Source organism: Setaria viridis, chromosome 9, assembly GCF_005286985.2.
Source record: "Setaria viridis chromosome 9, Setaria_viridis_v4.0, whole genome shotgun sequence".
Taxonomy (NCBI): Eukaryota; Viridiplantae; Streptophyta; class Magnoliopsida; order Poales; family Poaceae; genus Setaria; species Setaria viridis.
Genome location: NC_048271.2, coordinates 12561905 through 12583542, shown reverse-complemented (window position 1 = coordinate 12583542; position 21638 = coordinate 12561905). Strand labels below are relative to the sequence as shown.

General features: G+C 49.2%; 2 protein-coding genes across 5 annotated transcripts; both read right to left on the bottom strand.

Moving 5' to 3' along the window:
- Positions 1–1606: 1606 nt before the first annotated feature.
- Positions 1607–7133, bottom strand: LOC117836477 (protein DETOXIFICATION 40). 4 transcript variants are annotated; one of them, XR_004636104.2, is made up of 8 exons: positions 6263–7090; positions 5456–6087; positions 5285–5341; positions 4631–4869; positions 4335–4453; positions 4121–4207; positions 3647–3799; positions 1607–1789 (listed from the first exon to the last, which is right to left on the bottom strand). XR_004636104.2 is itself a non-coding variant. In XM_034715912.2 (7 exons), exons 1-7 carry the CDS (start codon positions 6632–6634, stop codon positions 3731–3733), a joined length of 1575 nt encoding a protein of 524 aa, XP_034571803.1. In that variant the 5' UTR covers positions 6635–7053; the 3' UTR covers positions 3546–3730. The 4 variants fall into 4 exon arrangements, 1 of the variants encoding a protein (XP_034571803.1); XR_004636103.2 differs by having other exon boundaries at positions 1607–1756; positions 6263–7089; XM_034715912.2 differs by lacking the exon at positions 1607–1789 and having other exon boundaries at positions 3546–3799; positions 6263–7053.
- Positions 7134–14620: 7487 nt separating this feature from the next.
- LOC117839084 (protein DETOXIFICATION 40) lies at positions 14621–19087 on the bottom strand. The gene is made up of 7 exons (XM_034719333.2): positions 18491–19087; positions 16051–16682; positions 15891–15947; positions 15535–15773; positions 15299–15417; positions 15111–15197; positions 14621–15002 (listed from the first exon to the last, which is right to left on the bottom strand). The coding sequence occupies exons 1-7, from the start codon at positions 18830–18832 to the stop codon at positions 14940–14942; spliced, it is 1539 nt and encodes a 512-aa protein (XP_034575224.1). The 5' UTR covers positions 18833–19087; the 3' UTR covers positions 14621–14939.
- Between the last annotated feature and the right edge of the window lie 2551 nt (positions 19088–21638).

The window sequence follows — 21638 nt, the reverse complement described above, 5'->3', positions numbered from 1 at the left end:
ACAAATATTCGAAAAGGAAATTGTATGCATGTTATAAAATTCAAGTGCAGCCAGTATAAGTTAATATCCGTAGACAATTTCATTTAAAAACGGGGGAAATAGGAAGCACGTTGAAAAGAACTGCTTTCTAGTTTCATTTCTAAAGATACCTCCAACTTTCTCACTTGCGTAATCCATTATCTTCACGTTGGTGGACCTGTGGGTTGGGCTAGTTCCAGGTATGAATGAATGCAAACGTGATACTGGGTTGGGCTGGCTGCCTCAGCAGTCTCTCTCTCTCTCTCTTATATGTAAAGCCACATTCGAGTTCGCTTGAGTTTCGGCCCAGTGTTGGAGCTGGGCCAAGCCTGCAAGTAGTTCTTACATAGTATCAGACATGATGGAAGGAGGTGAAAACTCAGTAGAAGCTCACTGAAGTCTGAATGGCCGATGTTGACAAAAGGAAGAATATTCAACGATAGGTTGGTGATGTTTGGATATGCCTTTCACCTTTATGGCACAAATAGATCCATTTTTAATTTTGTTCCAGCATGGCAACAGTACTGCAAATTATTGCATTGCAAGGGATTCTGTATCGGTCCAGGATTCTGTATCGGCGCCGGCAGCCGGAGCTCTATCATGCCCGCCCTGGAGGCGCGGCGGGCCCATGGCGCCTTGCGGTCACCGAGGATGCCCTCCAGCTGGCCGCTTAGAGTGGGTTTGGTTCCAGGGACAGGATGGGATGGGACGGGATGATTCCATTTTTACCGGTGTTTGATTGGAAGGCACGCGGGATGAGTTCGTCCCTCGTAGGAATATTCTACCCAGATGCGGGACGACCCCGTCCGTCCAAATCGAGCGAACGGGCTCGTTCCCGATCAACGTCGTCGTTAGCCGTCTAACGCACATGAGTGTGTGACACACATGAAGAGCAGGAGAGTCACCGGCCGGGGAGCTCGACCTGGGGAACGCGGTCCGGGAGCCCGTCCCGAGGGAGCGGCGCCGCCGAGCCGGCGGGCCACAGCCATGGCCTCCATGTGCGGGACCTCGATCCCGGGGGGTGGCACCGCCGAGCCAGCGGGCCGCGACCATGGCCTCCACGTGCGGGAGCTCGATTGCGGGAGCTCGATCCCGGGGACGGCGCCGGTGAGCACGCGGGTCACGGCCATGGCCTCTGCACGGGCGAGCTTGACCACGAGGGGCGGCGCCGGCAATCCCACGGGCCGCGGCCATGGCTTCCGCGTGGCTGCTCCATGCCTGGCTTGAGGGCACGAACGGGGAGAGGCGGAAGAGAAGATGGGGGTGACGTACGACAGGCGAGAAACGGATGCCGAGGGAAGAAGGATAAGGCCTGTTAGGGAAGAAAAGAAAGAAAAATATTGAATAGAGAATGACAAGTGAGGTCCACTTTAGATGACAGTAGGGTCCATTTACTATGGATAACAATGTTAAAATCGTCATTCATCCCGTTCCCTCGATCCCCATACCAAACAAAAAAATAGGATGAACTCATCCCTCTCAACCAAATATAAAATATGAACCTTCTATCGCAAAAACGGAGGAACGGGGGAGCTCACTCAGAGGAGGAAGAAGGCATGGAAAGGAAAAGCTGGTGAGCAACAGCTACTGAAGCGTGTACTCTCTTTAATTAGCATTGTTGAGAATCTCAGATGAGTCTTTGGATCTGGAACCTTTTTGTCTTTGTTGTGTGACTAGTTGGAACCAGCCTTTGTTGTCCTCTTGTTGCTCTTGACCAGTACTCCTTGGACACGGAATCCTGACAGCAGATCTAGTGGTGTGAGGAAGAGATCTGTGAATGGAGTAATTTATAATATCTGTCGACAGGGATCAAAGATTTCTAAACTAGTACAATATAATACCATTGCGTACTTATTTACTGTTTAATGAAGGTATGTCTAGCTGCGCTAATCCGAATCCGAGACGGCTTCAACTCTTCATATATCTTGTTTCCGTGTATGAATAATTCCATCCCAATCCATGTATACCGTCATACCGATATATGGAAGTTTTCCAAGACTTTGGAGACCTTTGGAGCTTTAGGGGCAAGGCTTGTCATTAACAGTTCGTTTGGTTGGGAGACAATGCGGGATGGAATTATCCCATCCCTGCTTTTTAAGATAGGATCGTCCCATCTCGTGTTTGGTTGCATGGGATGGATCCGTTCCAATTTTTTGTTTGGTTGGAGAGATAGAGAGTAAGGGATGGACGGTGATTTTAACACCGTTAACAGTGGACCCTGTACATTTTCGTCGGCCTCATCTGTCATCCACCCTTTTCCTTTATTAATTTTTCTTCCAACCTTATCTCTTCAACCGGCATAGCTTTTGACCACCATTGTTGAGCTCGAGGCCTCGCTCTGCTCGCCGAGCTCGGTCATGGCGTGCCAAGCCGGGCTGCCCCGTCGGGACGGCTCTGTCGGCGGCGGCCCTGGCTGCCCTGCCCCCCAGGAAGGGCTTCATCGGAGGTAGAGCCTTGGCCGTGCCACCCCCCGGAACGGCTCCGCCCGCGGGAGCCCCAGCCGCGCCGCCCCCGCCCGCGGTAGCCCCCGGCCACGCCGGCCCAGCCGCCCCGCCCCCGCCCGCGGGAGCCCTGGCTGCGCCGCCCCCGCCCGCGGTAGCCCCCGCCCGCGCCGCCCCCGCCCACGGCGGCCCGGCCGCGCTGCCTCCACCCGCCGGGATAGCTCCGCCCGTGGCGGTCCTAGCGGCGCCGCTGCTGGGATGCTCCACCTGACGGGGAAAAACGGCGCTGACGGGAGCGAAGTGGGACGCCCCCGTCCGCTCGTTGTGGAGGGACGGGGGTGTCCCGCATCTGGAGGGAATATCCCCTCATGGGGATGGACTCATCCCTGATGTCTCCGAACCAAACGTGGGATGAAGTGGGATCGTCCCGTTCCGTCCCACTTCGTCCCACCAACCAAACGCACCCTAAATAAACCCGTGCATCACCTCGACAGAGTGTATGTCCTTCTGTTTCCCTCCCACCCCACCTTTGTTCTCCTCTCACAGTTTTACCGTGTGTTAGTAAGTCCGCTCCACCACCACCTCTAGAACTAATATCCTACTCTATCAGCTCCAATTATAAGTTGTTTTAGTTTTATCTTAAGTAAAACTTATCTAATTCTGATGAAGTTTATAGAAAAGTATATTAAAAAAACTTAATTGCATACGCATGGTTTTCTTTCCTATTGTACCCTTTCCTTTTCATTCTTTACCGTCAAGATCTTTCATTGTAGATCATTGTCATGCCAGCCCAGAAAATATTATAGAGTGCTCTTGTGCTTTCATTTGAAGTTATTTTTAGAAACGTCAATATGTGCTATACTTCGAATGTCTGGGCTTGTATATGGGCCCCTTGGGCCAAATCTGTAATAGGCCACAGGTTATGACAATGGATATGAATAATGTTCTTTGAGCTATACAGAATTCGGAGCTAAAACTTTTGTTCAAACAAGCCATTATTAGTCTTTTCTTGTTCCAATTTCAGTTTCACCATTGCAGCCCCCATGAAAATGACCTAACTACTTTTGCAATCTCCAATGCAATGTATGACATGCATGCATAATATTCCTTATAATTTAGAACAATGCAATGTATGACATGCATGCATAATATTCCTTATAATTTAGATCAGAGGGAGTATATCACACCTATAATCTCCAATGCCATGTTTGACTTCGGAGGACAAAACTAAAACGACAACAGAGGGAGTATATCACCGTCCATACTACTTTTCAATCTTCGGCTAAAAGGGGCTTCTTTTTGTCTTCCCATTTATTTAGCCTCATGCACGCTTGTTCTACCTGCGAAAGCAGAGAAACTAAGTTAAATATATATGCAAAAAAGCTAACATTGTGTTTTTTTTGTCAAAAGACACACCAAATCATTATTTGCATAACACATGCATGTTTAAAACCAAAAAGTATTGTACGTAATTTCAAGATCTTAACTCGGAATAATCTTTCTTTCACGATACATATTATATTCGAAATTATTGATGATACATCAGTTAACTCAAATGAAAATACATAAAAAGTCAAATACATATGTAAACAGAATATGTTCCTCCATGTTAAGGGACACACAAGCAGACTGTATAAGATCGTGAAAATTGCCTAGAATACCTCTTTATTCCAATCGGTGCGAAATGTGACCCATATAAGAGCAAGCGTCTGGACAACCAACCCACCTATCATTCCACCCCATATTCCCTGCATGTGTGGAGCAGAGGTAGTAAACAATCTCAGCCGTTGATATCTCTTTCAATTCGAGCAACACGCAACACAAAATAAAGGGTTTGGATTTCTTTATTAATCGAAACCTAGAGGTTTAACTTACCATGGCACCCAGATCAAAGTGGAACCCCAGGACGCATCCAAGGGGAATCCCGATGCCGTAGTAGCAGGCGATGTTCACATACGCCACGAACGCTTGCCAACCGCAGCCAACCGCCACACCTGCGAAAGCTTCAAGGTGAAGAAGGCATCGCAAAAAGCTTGTGATGATCTCATCTTTCTTTTCACCTACTACTCTCCTCCGATCCATCCAGCCACGAGTTGATCGAAAAATCCATGCAATAATGCAAGCATCTCACGATTGAGCAACCAAAGCTGAAAGATGCATGATATGTGTACCTGACAGGACGGGCTGGATGCCGTTGAGAACGATGGTCACGGCGAGCAGCGGGGTCATGGTGGACACGGCGCGCGCGACGTCGTCTCCCCTGGTGAAGATGTAGCTGATGTAGTCGCGGAGGCACAGCACGGCGGCGGCTATGGCCGACGCCACCACCACCGACACCGTGGTCACGACCTTGACGGAGAAGGACGCCGCCTTGGCGTGCCCGGCTCCGAGCTCGTTGCTCACCCTCACACTGCGCACATCATATCGTTCAATTCGTTCCAACGGGAGATGAGATGAGATGCATGTCAGCACCAGTGCCACTGCCTACATGTGTTAATGCTCCATTAATTGGTTGAGGTCAGTTATTAGTTGTTAGTTACTCTCCGTTCCATCCATTAATTGGTTGAGGTCAGTTATTAGTTGTTAGTTACTCTCCGTTCCATTCCAAATTATAAGTCATTCTATTTAATCAAATTTATACAATAAAGTGCTAACATTCATGATACTAAATAAGTACCATTAGTTTCTTCATTAAATAATTTTTCATAATATATCTATTCGATGTCATAAATTTTTGTGATCCTCTCTATAATTTGATCAAACATAAAATGGTTTGACTCTCCAGAAAAATTGAAATGACTTATGATTTGGAACGGAGGGAGTACCTGGCAGCAGCGTTGAAGCCTACTGACCCCATAAACGCCCATCCTGATATAGACATGCTGATGATGAGGCCATCATGTGAAAGAATGGCGTATTAAGCGCGTGTTAATCCAAAACACAAAAAAAGTGAACCTCACATCATCGAGAATACTAAGATTATTAACAAAGCCTACCACACCGCGAGCGAATCGAGCGCGATCTCCGGATCCTTGAGCAACCCGGCTATGAGCACGGTGATCTGCGAGTACCACGTCTCGAGGCAGAGCATGACCGCCGACGCGACCGAGAGCCTGAGGAACTCCGGCAGGCCGGAGAATGCCTGCCAGGAGAAGCCGGTCCACGTCAGCCGGCAGCGCCGACTAGTGACTATGTAGACGAACTGCGCGACGACGATGACCCACCAGCTGGCGCTGAGCGTGAGGGAGGCGCCGAGGAGGCCGAGCCCGAGCCGGTAGACGACGAGGTAGCTGAGGGCGAGGTGGGCGGCGAGCGTGGCGGCGGAGATGTAGGCGCTGGGCGCCACGATGCTCTGCGCCTGCAGGAACTTCTGGATGGGGAAGTTGGCGGCGTACGCGAAGATCTGCGGGATGAGGCCGAGGACGAAGACCCAGGCGGCGCCGGCGATCTCCGGGGACTGGCCGAGGAGGAGGAGGATCCAGTTGGAGAAGGCGTAAAGGGCAGCGAGAGGGACGCCGGTGGCGGCGAGCAGAACGAAGGAGCGCTGCATGTACACGCCCAGCATCTCGTACCGGTGCGCCCCGTACGCCTGCCCGCACAGCGTCTCCACGGCGCTGCCCATGCCCAGCTGCATGCAAGGAATGAAGCAAGTCATCAAATTTGTCATTTCAAATGGTTTTCATTAATTTTTATTGATGAGACCATTTTTAAAAATTGTTTTTTGGAGTGTGTTTGTATCGATTTGAGCCAGAGATAAAATCAAATAACTAATCATCAGGATGGAGGCCACCGAATTTATGTACCATGATGCCGTACGCGAAGACCTGGATGCCGACGTTGCCGAGCGAGGCGGCGGCGAGCTCGAGCGTGCCGAGCTGGCCGCAGAAGATGCGCGTGGACAGGGACATGGCGTAGTTGATCATGTACACAGCCACCGCCGGCGCCGCCAGCGCCACAAGCATCCGGAGCTCCACCCGCGCCGCGCGCGCCAGCCGCCGCCCCCGGGGCGCCGACTCGTCTGCCAGGATGCGCTCCAGCTGCGCGCTCACCCCGTGCCCGCCGCCGCCACCGCCACCTTCTCCCGACGACGACGGAGCCGCGGCGCCTTCTGATCCGACGCCGTCCGGCGACGACAGGAGCGGCGCGTGCTGCTGGTGATCGCTCGCCGTTCCCATAATTGAGCCGGCCGGGGAACGGCGGACCCGATCGCTCTCTGGCCGTCTGTCTAACTACGCGATGCCGAAGTGCCCAGCTCCGAGCCTGGCTTTGGAAATGTTTGCTTGGTAGTAGGTGTAAGCCTGCGGTGGCTTATACTGCTGCAGCGCACGTGTGGGCCGCCGTGGGACGCGTGCGGGGTGTGGCGTTCCGATCAGCCGCCGCCCGCATCGTTCTACGTGAAATTACCCAAAGCCGGCCGGATTTTGCAGGCTCCTTCACTCCGGTGGTCTCTCTCTCCCCGATGGTGTAGGTCATGCGGACGTAAACAAGGCAGCTCAGCTCTGTCAGCTTGCGAAGGAGAGGCCGTTTTCGATGAGGTGATGATACGGCTGGCTGACGAGGTCGAGGACAGACGCGGTGCAGCCTGCAGGTGGGCCGCTGGCAGAACATATATACACACCGTACCGGAACCAAAGATTGAGATTTTTTTGAAACTGTCTATAAGATACTCGAGTGTTTAGAGGGCTCTTAGCACTTGATTTTTTTCTCCGTTGGATATGAAGTGGGCGTCTCAGATGAAATCCCACCCCTCCTTTATCTTCTTCCCGCACACAGTACCCTTATCTATTCACACACAGGGAGAGGCTTGAGCCCCCGCTACCTCCACCTCCCTCCTTGGCTCCGGCATCACCTCCGTTGCCGGAGCCGCAGCCCCCCACCTCCCACCCTACCCCCCAAAATTAACCCTTTTGACGTTGCTCCTCCCTCGGTGTCTTCTTCACCAAATCCGACCGAGCTCCCCCATGGCCACCGGTTGCCCGTTCGGCTCCGACGGCGTGAAATGCCGCCTCCGCCACCGCCGCCGATCATGGCCGACGCTAACCCGTTGGTCTTCTATGCCCCCGCCGCCTCCACCGCCCACCGGGGGTCTTCCACTGCCCGGCTCCGGCGATGCCCTCACCGCCGCCGCTCCCCACCGTCTCTCTCGCCTCCACCACAGCCGGCAAGCCACCTGAATCTCCCTCTAGGTCCGCAGGACACAGGTAATCCCCCACCCCCAACCCCAAACCCCGAAACCCTAAAGCTCGTCGGAGAAGTCACTCACCATTGCCGGAGGAGGAGAAGAAGCAATGCATGCGTGGCGTTCGTCGATTGGTTGAAAAATCGAGTGTTGACGCTTTCCAAAACACTCGAGCCCAGTTTAGCATTCCCTTTTTTTTCCCTGTTATGAATACCTGAGTACATTTGCAATGTTAAGGTGACGCCCCAAAGAAAGATTTAAACTTTGGCTTCTGCAAATTGTAACAACCTAGCTTAATTAAGCCATTTTTAAATCTTAAATAAAGTCATTAGTGCATAAAGAAGAACTTTGGCAGTAGTGAGGGCAAGCAAAAAGGCATTTTTGCCCCTCACAAGATAAACCGCTGTTTAAACAGTAACTTAAATTTTTTCTTAAGAACTTAAAAAATATGTCCAACTAAGAGTTGTAGAAATAAACTTTACCAACAACTTTTATTTTTGGTGTTTTGCTTGAATCTGAGCAGAAGCCCTTCAAAAACTCGAAATTTGAATCTATGTTAAATTAAGGAAAACAGTTGAAGTCCCAACTTTGGGGCTCTGTATTTCGAGATTTCTAACATAAACTCAAGCTGATCTCTATACCAAAATTTTAGAGATTCGGGACCTTAACAACTTTTATTAAAGGAGTAAGTTCTAAATCTGCCCCGAAAGCCTTCAAAATCAAGGTCAAAGTCACCTAGTTTGGTCAACTCAGCCCAAGAATGGCAATCCAGACTAAGTTTAGAAATCAGATCAACCCTACATCTTGGCATGAACTTATCTCTCAAAAATTGAACCGAACATCAGAAAAATCCTTTATAAGAGTTTGAAAACTAGGCTTATACAACAACTTTGTCAATTGGACTATAGTACAATTCGTCTCCGAATCTTTTCAAAACTGAAGCTCAATTCAGCCAAACACCTTAAAAACAGCCAGGCCACTGATTTCCTCTAAGTCCGGAAAACCGCGTTCCTCCAAACTTTGGAGCTTTGTATCTCCAAATCTACCGCGATTTTGAACTTGATTCAATTACAAAAGTTGGACTTTCGTCTGAGGACTACAACTTTTGAAAAGGGAGTTAATGCTGTGCGGTTCAAGATTTGGGAGATCTCGCGCGTGCAAATCGGCTCGGTGAGAGATCCCGCAAATCCCGTTCGTGCCAGAGCACGCCCGCGCACGTCGCCAGAGCGTTGTCGCCGTGTGGACGCCGTTCACCCGCGCTGCGCAGCTGCCCAACCCACTGCCGCGACCGGACGCGCCAACGCCCTGCCCGCAGCCTCCTCGGCGCTCTGCTCCGCGCGCACGCTCCCAAGGTCGCCCTGCTGCTCACCGCGCTCGCTCGCCTACCCACCGTCCGACACGACGCCACGAGCTAGCCTCGCCAACCGCGCACCCCGACAAAGCCGCTCACCCCGCGCACGCTAGCTCGCTCGCCCACTCCGTGCGCCCCTCGCACGCAACGCCCGCGACGCCTCCCGCCCTCGCTAATAGCCGCCACTGCGGCCAGGACCACCACCATCTCGTGCCCCGCTCCCCCTCTGTCCACCGGCCATTTAGAGCTTGCCCGGGGCTGTAAAGCCTTGCACGCGCCCGCCTACGCCACCTCCTGGCCCTCACCCGCCTTTCTTGTCGCCAAGCCCCGCCCACCTCTGTTCCACGCGTCACCGAGCACGCCGCCGCAGAGCCCCCACCTCTGCTCGACCCCGCACCTCGCCGACGCCCCCGGCCGCTTTGCTCCCCCTCGTGAAGCTGTTGCGCCCGCCCGTTGTCTCCACCCGGCCCCAGCCCTGCCGGAACCCCCGCCGCTTGATGCCGTCCCTGCTGCGCCTGCCCGCTGCCGTGTTCTGCCCCCGCCGGACTTCCCTATCACCCCAACCTCATCAAGTCGAGCCAAGGTGAGCTCGCGACCCTCCCCAGCCACTCGCCGCCCGACCACCGCCGTCGAGTCGCCGGAATCGGCACCGGCCGCCGCCACACGCGTGCCCGGGGACCCAATTGCGATTGGAAAAGTTGAATTAGGGGCTTTAGTGCTAAAACCAGGGACCTTTGTGTGATTAAACTATAGACCTAGGGGCTAGACCGTAAGTTTGCCTCGGTTTTTGTTTTAATATCGGCAGAAAATGCAATCACCTTTGGAAATTCACCAAAACTCGTAGAAAATTTAGAAAAATGTCAAACCAATTTTGCTAGGCTCAGTATAAAGTGTAGATTCTAATAAAAATACTTTTGACACATATCACTACTAAGATTAATGTTATGTTTTTTAATTCTTATTTAAGCTATTTAAATCATAAATAATCGTAGAAAAATGCTAAAAAGGTAAATCCAACTCTCAAGTGTTTGTTTCAGATAGTAGAATCTTGGAAAAATGATTTGGAGCCTAGCTCAGATGTTTTAATCTCTGTTTTAGTTTTACCATGAGAATCTAAGGTAGCTTTTACCTTTTTGCAGAATAATTCAACCAGAGATGATAAAAATGTGAAACCAATTGAAATAAGTCAGTTGTATAGTGTAGTTGGTAGGAAAAATATGGAACCTACCAGAAATAGAAAGGAGGACCACTTTCCTATTTAGGGAAGAATAAATAGGGTAAATGTATGGAAAATGATGCCCTTCACTAAAAATTGTGAAAAATTCATCAAAGGTTTTGTATAACCCCTATAACTCACTGTTAAAATTTCATGACTAGTTTCATTATGGTTTCTATTATAAAAATGTTTAAGTATATGCTACCTTAAGGTATTAAAGGTAATATTGGAAGAGGTACAAAAGAATATTCAGAAATAGGATAACTTTCCGATCTAAAGTTTAATAAAGTAAGTGCTTATATGTACACAATCGCCATCAAAACAACCCCAGACTTGTACCACACCCCCACCTTCCTTATGTAAATAAAGAAGGTGGAGAACCTTGTTTAGGTGAATGTGGCCCTAATATAACTTCTTCTTCAGTACTAACTCATGTTTCATATCCTATGAGAAAGTTTGGGAATTTAACTTGATGCATTGCATTTCGTGTAGAGCTGAACCTCGCTGACGGGACTTACGAGCTTCACCCGGCGCCTAGCCGATCTGCAGCCCGTCGGAGCCGAGCCCGAGCAAGCCGAAGACCCGTTTGTTACCTCCTCGCGTGAAGGCAAGCCCCGAAGCATAAATTCCTAACTTTAACTACTTGCAACATATTTGATTGTTTGATTGTGCATTTACGTTTATAGGAATTGCTTGAAACCGTAGATGCATGAATTAGCGCCCTTTGATCTAAACACTAGTATGATAGGCCGAGTAGTTGCAATGCTTAATAGGACTCGGTAAAAGTCGAGTGATTGACTGTCACTCGTGAGTTATAGGAGTTGTTTGCTTTCTTTTTGTTACAACTATAAGGACGATGGACGGGGTACGGCTCTGTGAACTACTTTGGTAGTCGGTGGATTGCCCCGTATGTCTACATGAAATTGGACTAAGGTCGAGATGTGATAGTGTTCGTGATCAAGTGTTTGAAAGTACTAATCTCATACCTAGTATGGGATGGGGAAGCCTAATACCTGATTGAACCGGAACGTGAGCGGATCGTTCCACTGTCTCTGGAACGGAGTTCCCTTGCGGCCGTATGTGATGACAAGTGTGGTCATAGAACGGCAGAGGCCAGGTCTATGGAGCCTTGTACTGAGGGAAGTGGGCCTGACACGGGTCTGGGAATTAATGGGGACGACGGGCAAATGAAGTGACCCTTCGCGGTCCGTGGATGTTGTGGGATTAGGTTCGCCATGCATGATTAAAAAATTCGAATCGATTTATCTGCCTCTCACAGTTTGGGACTACTTGGTCATTATGCTACACTGAATAAGAATGAAAGATGAAGATGGTCTAATATGGTTATCTGCACGAATTGTTTGGAAACTATGCTTGCTTAGTATAGTTGCTAACTTAGACTGGTAAATGAACATAGAATATGTGGCTAAAATATTGAAAGTAAGGACCTACACTAGTTTCTTTTGGCAAAAATAAACCCCTCTAGCCAAAAAGCTTGCATGTCTAGGTGTTGGTAGAATAGTACCACCAGTCGGTTAAGTCTTGTTGAGCGTAGTCGCTCAGCCTTGTTGTGGCATATCTCTTTTAGGTGATGTTGACGCCTCTGAGCTTGCTGCAAGTGGCACTTGGCTGCCCCAGCTTCCTTCTGGGTGGACGGTCGAATGGGATCCCTCCTCGGACGGCGAGGACCGGGATCATTGATGTCATGATTGGCTTCATCATGATATCCGTCAACGATGTTAGCTTCCGCCTATTTATTTCTGCTGCTTGAAACTCTGCAAACTATGTTTGAATTTCGAACTCGATGTTGTAATAATTCTGATGCACTTGTTTAATCTGGATGGTCTATTGTAATCTCTGGAACCACTCACCTTCGTGTGAGCTCTGCTTTCTCGATCCTGTGTTAAGTGGTTTATCGGATGAAATCCGACGGACTACCAAGTTAACTTGATTAAAGTACATGATTGCGTGTTAGGTGACTTAAATGTACTTTAGCTAAGTTAATTTGGGCAGTTCCGCCACACAAATCTTACTATTGCTAATTGGAGTATATCCACGTTAACTCTTATGAGACCTAGAGACAAGAAAGGATGCCTAAAGAGTTGACAGAAATGCCTAATGGAATAGATGGAAGTGTCATATTAGGAATGTAAGCTAAAACCAATGTTAAATTAACCGAGTCTGGAATTTTCAGAGCTATAATAGGAAGCACGCATTATGGCGTTATCAAATAGGGAATTCTATCTATATATGGATTGAGGCAAAAAACCTCGTGCATTTGGTCAAGGCTCCGAGCCATGGAAGGGACAAATTAGTATGCTAGGACTCTGGATCTAGCTCACACAAAGCCTCCAAGAAAACAAGGGTATTGGAGCCAGGAAATCCTCTGCTTATCATGACAAAATAAGACCTGAAGTAGTGAATCCTCTGCTTATTGGAGTTATGATAGCCAATAAGCGGAGGATTCACTACTACAGGCCTGGAGTAGTGGAGTTATGATAGTCAATAAGTGGAGGATTCACTATTATAGGTCTGGAGTAGTGTATTCAGGTCGGTCACCAGCTTTCTTCCTCGATGAAGGCTGCATATGCTGATCGGATTAACAGTTCACACGGTTCAAGTCAGTTTATGTACATGTTTGGGTTTAAACTTTAAACCAAACCAAAAATGGAGGAGTATCAATCATTTCGTGATGGAAAACGTGTGTATGATGGATGACATGGTTTTAGGCGTTGCTGATGCTGATTCGAGGGATGATTGATGTAGATCTAATTATAATTTTTTAGAATTTTCATGACTGTTTGTGTGACGATTCAAGGTTTGGGAGTAGGGAGTACTGATATTTTCCTGAGGCACGAATAAGAAAACAATTAATTTGCTTGAAAAAATACGCTGTACTATCAACAATATTAATGGAGCCTATTTATTACAACACAATTATTCATTACAAGGGGCAAAACTGTTTGTACTACTGGGAAAAAATAATGCAACAGAAATGTGCAATGAATGAGTATGTCATTGTTGTTGCAATTAATGAAGGAGCTACCCCGATGATTCAACCCTCCGTCCCAAAATAAATGTTCTTTTAGCAAACTTCAGACATAATAGTAGTAATAAGAGATGACCATGGGCCTGTTTGGTTATGGATGCTTATTTATAAGTTGCTTATTTGCTTATTGTAGTTGCTTATTTATAAGTCTAGGTGTTTGGTTTGGGTTGCTTATTTGCAATAAATGAGACTGCTATTGACACATTTGCCCTTGCCATCCCATTTCCCACTACCCCTACTAATTACCAGCTCCTAGTCCTTGGCGCCAGAAGAAGCGGGCAGCGGCCAAGCGCGAGCGGCAGGCGGGCGGCGGCGGGCGGGAGCGGCGGCGGGCGGCGGGCGCGAGCAGCGGCGGGCGGCGAGCGGGAGCGGCGGCGGCAGGCGGGAGCGGCGGCGGGCGGCGCGGAGGCGGCCGACGGCGGCGGGTGGAAGCGGCGCCAGAGTGGTGACGGACTGACGGGAGAGGAGAGAGAAAGGGGAGAGAGGAGAGAGAATGAGGGTAGGAAGTGTAAAGTGCCCCATAAGCAACCATAAGCAACCCAAAAGTTGCTTATTTGCTTATGCATAAGCAACCTATAAGCAAGTCTATAAGCAAGAGTGTTTGGGTTATAAGCAACTTATTTGCTTATTTTTAAGTTGCTTATGGATAAGCAACCATAACCAAATAGGCCCCATATTACCCCTAATAACCCATACTAGTTGTGATTGAAAAATGTGTCGTTTGTTTGATTTCCTCATATGCATTGGAACTAGAAAAATGACATCCATTAGTCATTTAATTAGCTCTATACGCTTCTCCGTACTACTCCGAGATTCGCTATATCTGGCAATATAATTCATCGGTGAATAAGATATTCATGAAACATGGACTCATCATATTAATGAATCGTTCACTAAATGAAAGTGACATTGAATCTAATCGGGCCCAGACAAGCGACCTAATAATATTAAAAAAAAAGAAAACAATTGACACTAATAATCCACTCAAGTAAGACAAAGAATTGGGACAAAATGCAGAGTGCAAAAAGTGGAAAAGGTAAGAGAAGTGGACGATAAGTCTTTTTGGCACCTCGTGAATTACAAGATTGAAGAATCTGGTTTGTCCAAAAAGTGGAAAAGGCGGGAAGCTCATCTCTCCTACCTACCTACCCTTTAGATCAGGTCTCATTTGTTTTCGTTTTCCCATTCTCATCAAGAATAATGTTTTGTATTGTTTAAAACTCCAATCGTCTCATAATAGTTTTTTGTATTTGAATAAAAAGCTTCCTTTATCTAAAACAAAATAGTTTTGTATTTTTCAGAACTCCCAATACAATACTCGTGTCTAGGGACGGAGCGAGTTTTTTCCGAGTGGTCGACATCACGCTGAGCTGAACAGGTGGCCAAGCAATCGCATATAAGCATTTCTCAACAAATTTGTTTGAGTTCTCAGATAGGAACATACACAAAATAAATGAGTACCACAAAATTAACTAGCACTTAACAATGGTTTTCAAAAAGCAGCTACTTCCATTAAACATTTGCAGAATCGCTGTCCATAAGGTCCTTCATTGCAGGAGGCGCATCAAATTCCTTCTGTGATGAGCACATCGCGCACCCCCGGTTTCACTGATGGCCCAATAATAGAGGACCATATCCATGCCTCATTCTTTTGGGTTGCCAATAGAGGAAACTTCATTTCATTCTTAATCTAGCAATAGGGGAGATTTTTCTTCCCACTTGTTTAATCTTTTCTGCGCTTCTTCCACCTGCAACCAAAGGACAGACGGCATGGGTTTAGCATCTCCCGTTCTTGTCAAAATGCAAATATGTCTTTTGAAAAGCATAATTAGTACATAGTAGGCAAACCAACATACCTCTTTGACCCAGTTGGTCCTGAATGTAACCCAGATCAGGATCAAGGTCTGCATCAGTGTGCCACCAATCATGCCGCTCCAAATGCCCTGCATTATTTTGGACAGATACATCTCTGGTCATACATCGAAGGCATCATAAAAAGGTCAAAGGTGAAAGGGATCAAGAACAATGTCCAGAGATGTGTTACCGCCGCTCCGAGGTCGAAGTAGAAGCCGAGGAGGCACCCGAGGGGGATGCCGACGACGTAGTAGCAGCCGACGTTAACGTACGCGACGAACGCTTGCCATCCGCACCCCACGGCCACCCCTGTTATCCAAAACATTTTCACCATCTACGCGTTCTAGAGTGAAGGCGCCAGTTCGTTCTCTGCCGTGACTAGGAGGCAGGAGCTAGCAAATGTAATGTGCTCTGCTGTCTACTGACCGGAGAGGACGGGCTGGATGCCGTTGAGGATGAGAGTGAAAGCCAGCAGTGGCGTCAGTTGGGACACTGCCCGTGACACGTCCTCGCCCTCGGTGAAGATGTAGCTGATGTAGTCCCGGCAGAGCAGGATGACGACGGAGATGATCACCGACAGGATGAATGACAGCACCGTCACCACCAAGACGGAGAACGCCGCCGACTTGGGGTTGCCGGCGCCAAGCTCATTGCTCACCCGGACACTGAAATCATATACAGAAATGACCATTTCCCGCTCGTGTTGTTACTAATCTTCTCAATGTATAAACGAGTTCAGTTTGGTTGCTAATGTTAGCTAGATTTCAGAACGATTAGCCTACCTGGCAGCTGCATTGAACCCAACCGAGATCATGAACACCCACCCTGAGATTGTCATGCTACAACAGAGCACGCAAAAAACGTGTTACCTAATCTTCTGATTTCTAAACAATGCATGTATCACTTAGGCTAATGTTACCAGAGAATAATTAATAATGTTACCAGACAGAGAGCGATGCCAACGCAAGCTCGGGGTCCTTGAGGAGTCCAGCGATGAGCACGAGTATCTGGAAGTACCAGGTCTCGAGGCAGAGCATGACGGCGGATGCGAGCGAGAGCTTGAAGAAGCTGGGCAGGCCGGAGAATGCCTGCCACGAGAACCCCGTCCACGTGAGCCTGCACCGGCGGCTGGTGACGATGTAGACGAACTGCGCGACGACGATGGCCCACCAGCTGACGCTGAGCATGAGCGAGGCGCCCAGGAGCCCCAGGCCGAGCTTGTAGACGACGAGGTAGCTGAGGGCGAGGTGGGCGGCGAGCGTGGCGGCGGAGATGTAGGCGCTGGGCGCCATGATGCTCTGCGCCTGCAGGAACTTCTGGATGGGGAAGTTGGCGGCGTACGCGAAGATCTGCGGGACGAGGCCGTAGACGAAGACGGCGGCGGCGGACGCGATCTCCGGGGACTCGCCGAGGAGGACGAGGATCGGGCGGGAGAAGGCGTAGAGGACGGCGAGCGGAACGCCCGTCGCCATGAGCAGCACCGTCGAGCGCTGCAGGTAGACGCCCAGCATGTCGTACTTGTGCGCGCCGTAGGCTTGCCCGCACAGCGTCTCCACCGCGCTCCCCATGCCCAGCTGCACACAGTCCGGCCATGAGCCGCCGCCGTCAGTCAGAGTTCTTCATTCCCAGGGCTTATCGATCGTTGGATTATTTTGCAGATCAAATCGAGACGCACGGTCCATGGACGTCGGCGTCAGGAAAAGCGATGAGGAGGAGCCAATGCAGAGGCCTGTTACGTGTGCCGTGGCACGGTTCCATTTGGAGCTATTCATTCCATCGTGTCATGTGGTGATGGCCGGCATAGACTGGCAGCGGATCGACAGCGGGCAGCCGGCCGTCGAATCAGCGGCGGAATCTTTGCCTTTGGCTCTGGAATCTGGTTCCACACAGCGACGCTGGCCACGCTTGGCGTTGTGTTCCGAGCATCTATGAATGACTGTTCTTATCATTTTAGAGCTGTGGTATATATCGATGCTGCTTAGATGCCCTGGTCCCGATGCTGCTTTGGCTACAGGACGTGAGGACGAGACCACGTGTTTTCTTCGAGATCGTGGAGTCCAAACCTCCAACGTGACGGGTAATGCTACTCGTATCTCGTTCCTGTCACGTACCGGGTATCAGACTAAACAGTGAAGGAAGTTATGTGCTAGAACCAGCAGGGGACCGAGTCGTGGATGATGTCTACCAGCTCAGGCAGGTACCATGTAATGCCCACTGTCATTACTAGCGTATGTTGGCAGTTGAGGAGGTAGAGACCTTCGCTTTTAAATTGTTATACTGCTGGTTCAAATCCGGGATCAATCAAACATATAAAGATATAAATGCGAATAGTGGAACCTACTGTTCAAGTTTTCGACTAAGTCTATGTGCTCACAGGATTTAATCGGTGCTATATTTTCAGTGGTAGGTGATATCCCCTTCAACAGCGAGACATTAGTCATGGTTTCGCCAATCTCAAGAATCTGCCGGTTTAATCTCTCGGAGGCGCTTATAAAGGTAGGATTGTGTGCGTGTATTCATAAGAGTGAGTATATGAGCATCTTCGTATGTACTATATTTCGCAAAAAAGACATATGAAGACATAAAAGTTTTTATTAACCACTGGTGGTAGGTAGGACAAAACTTTGTGGGTAGGGGTGGTATAGGAAAAGTAGACCAGGTAGTAGCTGAATCATCGATGAGAAGATTATAAAGTTGAAAGGTATTAGTAGAAAAGGTAACCTCGTCTCGTTATATTATCCTAGAACTTCTAAAAGTACTTAGATATTTTACTTAGTGCATACCTATATATGGAAGGAACGAAAGCGGATGTGATCATCCACTCCGACACACTTGCTGCTACATCAGCACTCATCGAGTGAAAAATATGAGCATCAAACGCTGCTGGCAGGTTACACCACAAGAAAAACTTACCAGCTGAGCAGCTGAGCTATGCTAAGTTTGTGTTGACCACATGTTTATGGGCAATAATTAAGCCAAATGAGCCCGTTCGGAATGCCCGTCGTTGATTTCGCTTTTTGACTAGATTATTGCTCGCTGTTGAACGTCAAGAGAGAAGGATCTGCCGAAAACAGCTTCTGGCTGCGGCGTCGATCGCTAATCACCTCGTTTATATCGTTTCGCTTTGCTACTCTGTCCTTGCTAAGAAGATGAAGAACGCGCGCTAAAGAGAAGAAAAATGGTTCGAGCACATGATAACTTTTGTTAAGAGATAAGAAGGAACAATCGAGTGTGATTGGACGAGCCCAACAAGGAAAGGATGATATGGTCGTCAGGGCTGATGGTTAATAGAGAGATGACGAGAGCATCACGGATCGAGACGAATACTTGCTTGGTGTACATAGAGTAGAATCTCGAGAGACGAAGGGAAGGAGCAGCGTACCATGAGGCCGTAGGCGAAGACCTGGATGCCCGTGTTCCCCAGCGACGCGGCGGCGAGCTCGAGCGTGCCGAGGTGGCCGGAGAAGATCTGCGTCGACATGGACATGAGGTAGTTGATCATGTACACCACCACCGCCGGCGCCGCCAGCCGCACCAGCAGGCGCATCTCCACCAGCGTCGCCGCGGACATCCGGCGGCCCCACGGCAAGGACGCGTCGCTCAGGATGCTCTCCAGCCGCCCGCTCACCGCCTCCACCCCGTGCCCGCTGCCGGCGTGGCTGGCCGTCGCCGCGGCTAGCAGCGGGCTCTCCAGCTTGCTCGCCCCGGCGGCGCCACCCGCCATCGTCGCCGTCGGTCAGGCGGCGTGGGCGGATTGCCGTGTGCGCTCGTGGGTAGAAGATGCTTTGTTGCCTCGCTTTGGATCTAGCTGTGTGGGCGTGGGGGATTATATAAACGAGGTCGTCGCGACGGGCGCACGGAGGAGGAACACAAGTTGGTTGTATACATGGACGAAGTGAAATGGCGGATTGGTTGTTGTTTATTTTCCTTTTTGTAACTGTATTAAAGTGACGTGGTGGAGTTTGGTTCGCGCCGGGCAGCTGCCCTCGTGCTAGCGCTCGCGGTGGACTGCAGGTAGTACTGGCAGCTCTCGTTCCCGATCGGGGGCAGTATCGCAACGCGTTAATGCTCGACCGGCCAGTGAACAGGCAGCTTGTCATTAGCTTCCTGAGCCCGGCATGCCGTGCTCGCGCGCTGACGAGCGTCGTCTTGCTACCAACCTGAAAAAGGCAAATCTTACCCATAATGAGACGGTCCAGACGGTTCCGTTGGCTTTGCTCCAAGGAGTAGGTAGTAGCGATGGCCGAGTTCTAAACGTGCTAGCTGCGCGATGCGCGTGTCCAGTGCAGATCACATCGATGGTAGCATTATTTGCGTGGGACAATTGAGAGCTGGCCACCTAGGTAGGAGCTACACGGGAACTGGCCGGGGGGTCGCCGCTGCATGCGGTCAGTGATGACGCGAACCCGCGGATGCTACCACGCTGTTGCGTCACCTGTTACGTGTCGCGTACCTGCCGATTTTAATCCCTCTCGCTCACCCTCCTCCTCAAGGCGCCTGACAGGCACGCCCGGATTTGCTCTGGACCGCCGCCGGAGCAGGACAGAAATACTTGTACATCCTTGTTTGCTTCTTTTGTTTCTACTCTTGTTGTTGGTATATTATACGATGGAGACAACAGCATCGTACACATCTGCTGCTGCTTCTGTTCTGCTTGTCTAAAGTATCTTACGTGCGCTGACACCTGACAGCATGATTAGGAGGAGGCCGTGCGAGGAAAAAAAACGTAGCAGGTGTTTAGATTTCACGGATCGAATCGGACTTGACAGGGAATAAATTAGTAAAAGAAAAAATGGCGGCAGACCAATGCCATTCGGATACTAACTAGAAGAATTAAACATGAGCTAATTATAAAATTAATTGCAGAAATTCTGAGCTAATTCACGAGATGAATCTATTAAACCTAATTAATTCATCATTAGCAAATAATTACTCTAGCACCACATTGTCAAATCATAGACTAATTAGGCTTAATAGATTCGTCTCGCGAATTAACCTCCATCTGTGCAATTAATTTTATAATTAATTTATATTTAATATCAAACATCCCTGTAACAGGATCGCAAACATATAGACCTAACAATCAGGCTGCTGGATTCCCGCGGCAGCGAAAACATTGTGTAAAAAGGAGCAGCAGCTGCCACCACAACTCACTGGTAAGCGGTAGCAGTAGCAGCCTCTTGTGGCCGGCAGCCCGGCGGCGGAGACGTGCCCTTTAAATTGCTCGTCGTCACTCGTCAGGCATATTATACGTGCTCCCGTGTTCCTCTTTTCTAAACAAAAGGAAAGGGATTACGGTATTTGTTTAGACAATCTTAGTACGAGGTCCAACCAACTACTAGCGCCGGGCGAAGCTGCACGTCCACTAGAGTAGGAGCGTCCGGCGCCATTATTTAATTGCTTTGCTTAATCAGAGATAGATAGATATCGTATGCGGATTTCTGAAACTTAACATCAAGGACCAGGACTTGGCTGTAAAAAAGAGTACTAGCGCAGACACTACTGGAAAATATATATATATATATATGCGCGCGGTTGGCGTGGGATGAGGTGATGACAGATTGACCTGCCTGGTTCTTGAACATGTTTATGAGGTGATGACAGATTGACCTGCCTGGTTCTTGAAGATGTTTATGGGCTGGAAGGTGGGTGTGGCCATGTGGGTATGGGTGTGTGGGTATGGGTGGATAGAGCGGGAAACCTATATAACTTTCAATTTTTTTAAAATTCGTGCGAGCAACCCAGTTCCATCCCTCTCGAACCCTAGCACACCATGGTGGCTACTACTGCCGCTGTCGGCCTAGCACCTCCTCCACCAGCCAAATCGCGCGGCCTCATGCGCCTCCTTTGCCGACGCGCCGTGCTCCTTCACGGTCGCGCCGCCTCCCCCCGCACTCGTCGCCTCCTCCATGGCCCCAGCACCTCCCTTTGCGCACCGTCACCGGCCCTGACACCTTCCCTGCCACGCGACGCCGGCCTCTTCTCCTCAACCACGAGCGCGGTCTTTCACCCTCCCCATCGTGTGCATCACTGCTGCCTGCTACTGCCGCCGGTGCTACTATCTTTGATGAAGAAGAAGCTATTGGGTTTTTTCAAAATGTTGAATTAGATTTAAAAGAATGTTGAATCTAATTTTTGAAGATGTTGAAATAGATTGCAAAAAATGTTGAATGTGGTATTTTTTTCCAAAATGTTGATACATGTTTTAGAAAATATTGAATCTATTATTTTTGAATGTTGGTCTAATTATAAAAAAAAGTTGAATCTATTTTGTTGTAACGTTGAATTAAACTTCTGATTTTAGAGCTGTGGTATCGATGCTGCATAGATGCCCTGGTCCCGACGATGCTGTTGGCTACAGGACGTGAGGACGAGACCACGTCTTTTCTTCAAGATCACGGAGTCCAAACCTCCAAGGTGACGGGTACTGCTACTCGTATCTTGTTTCTGTCACGTACCGGGTATCAGACTAAACAGTGAAGGAAGTTATGTGCTAGAACCAGCAGGGGACCGAGTCGTGGATGATGTCT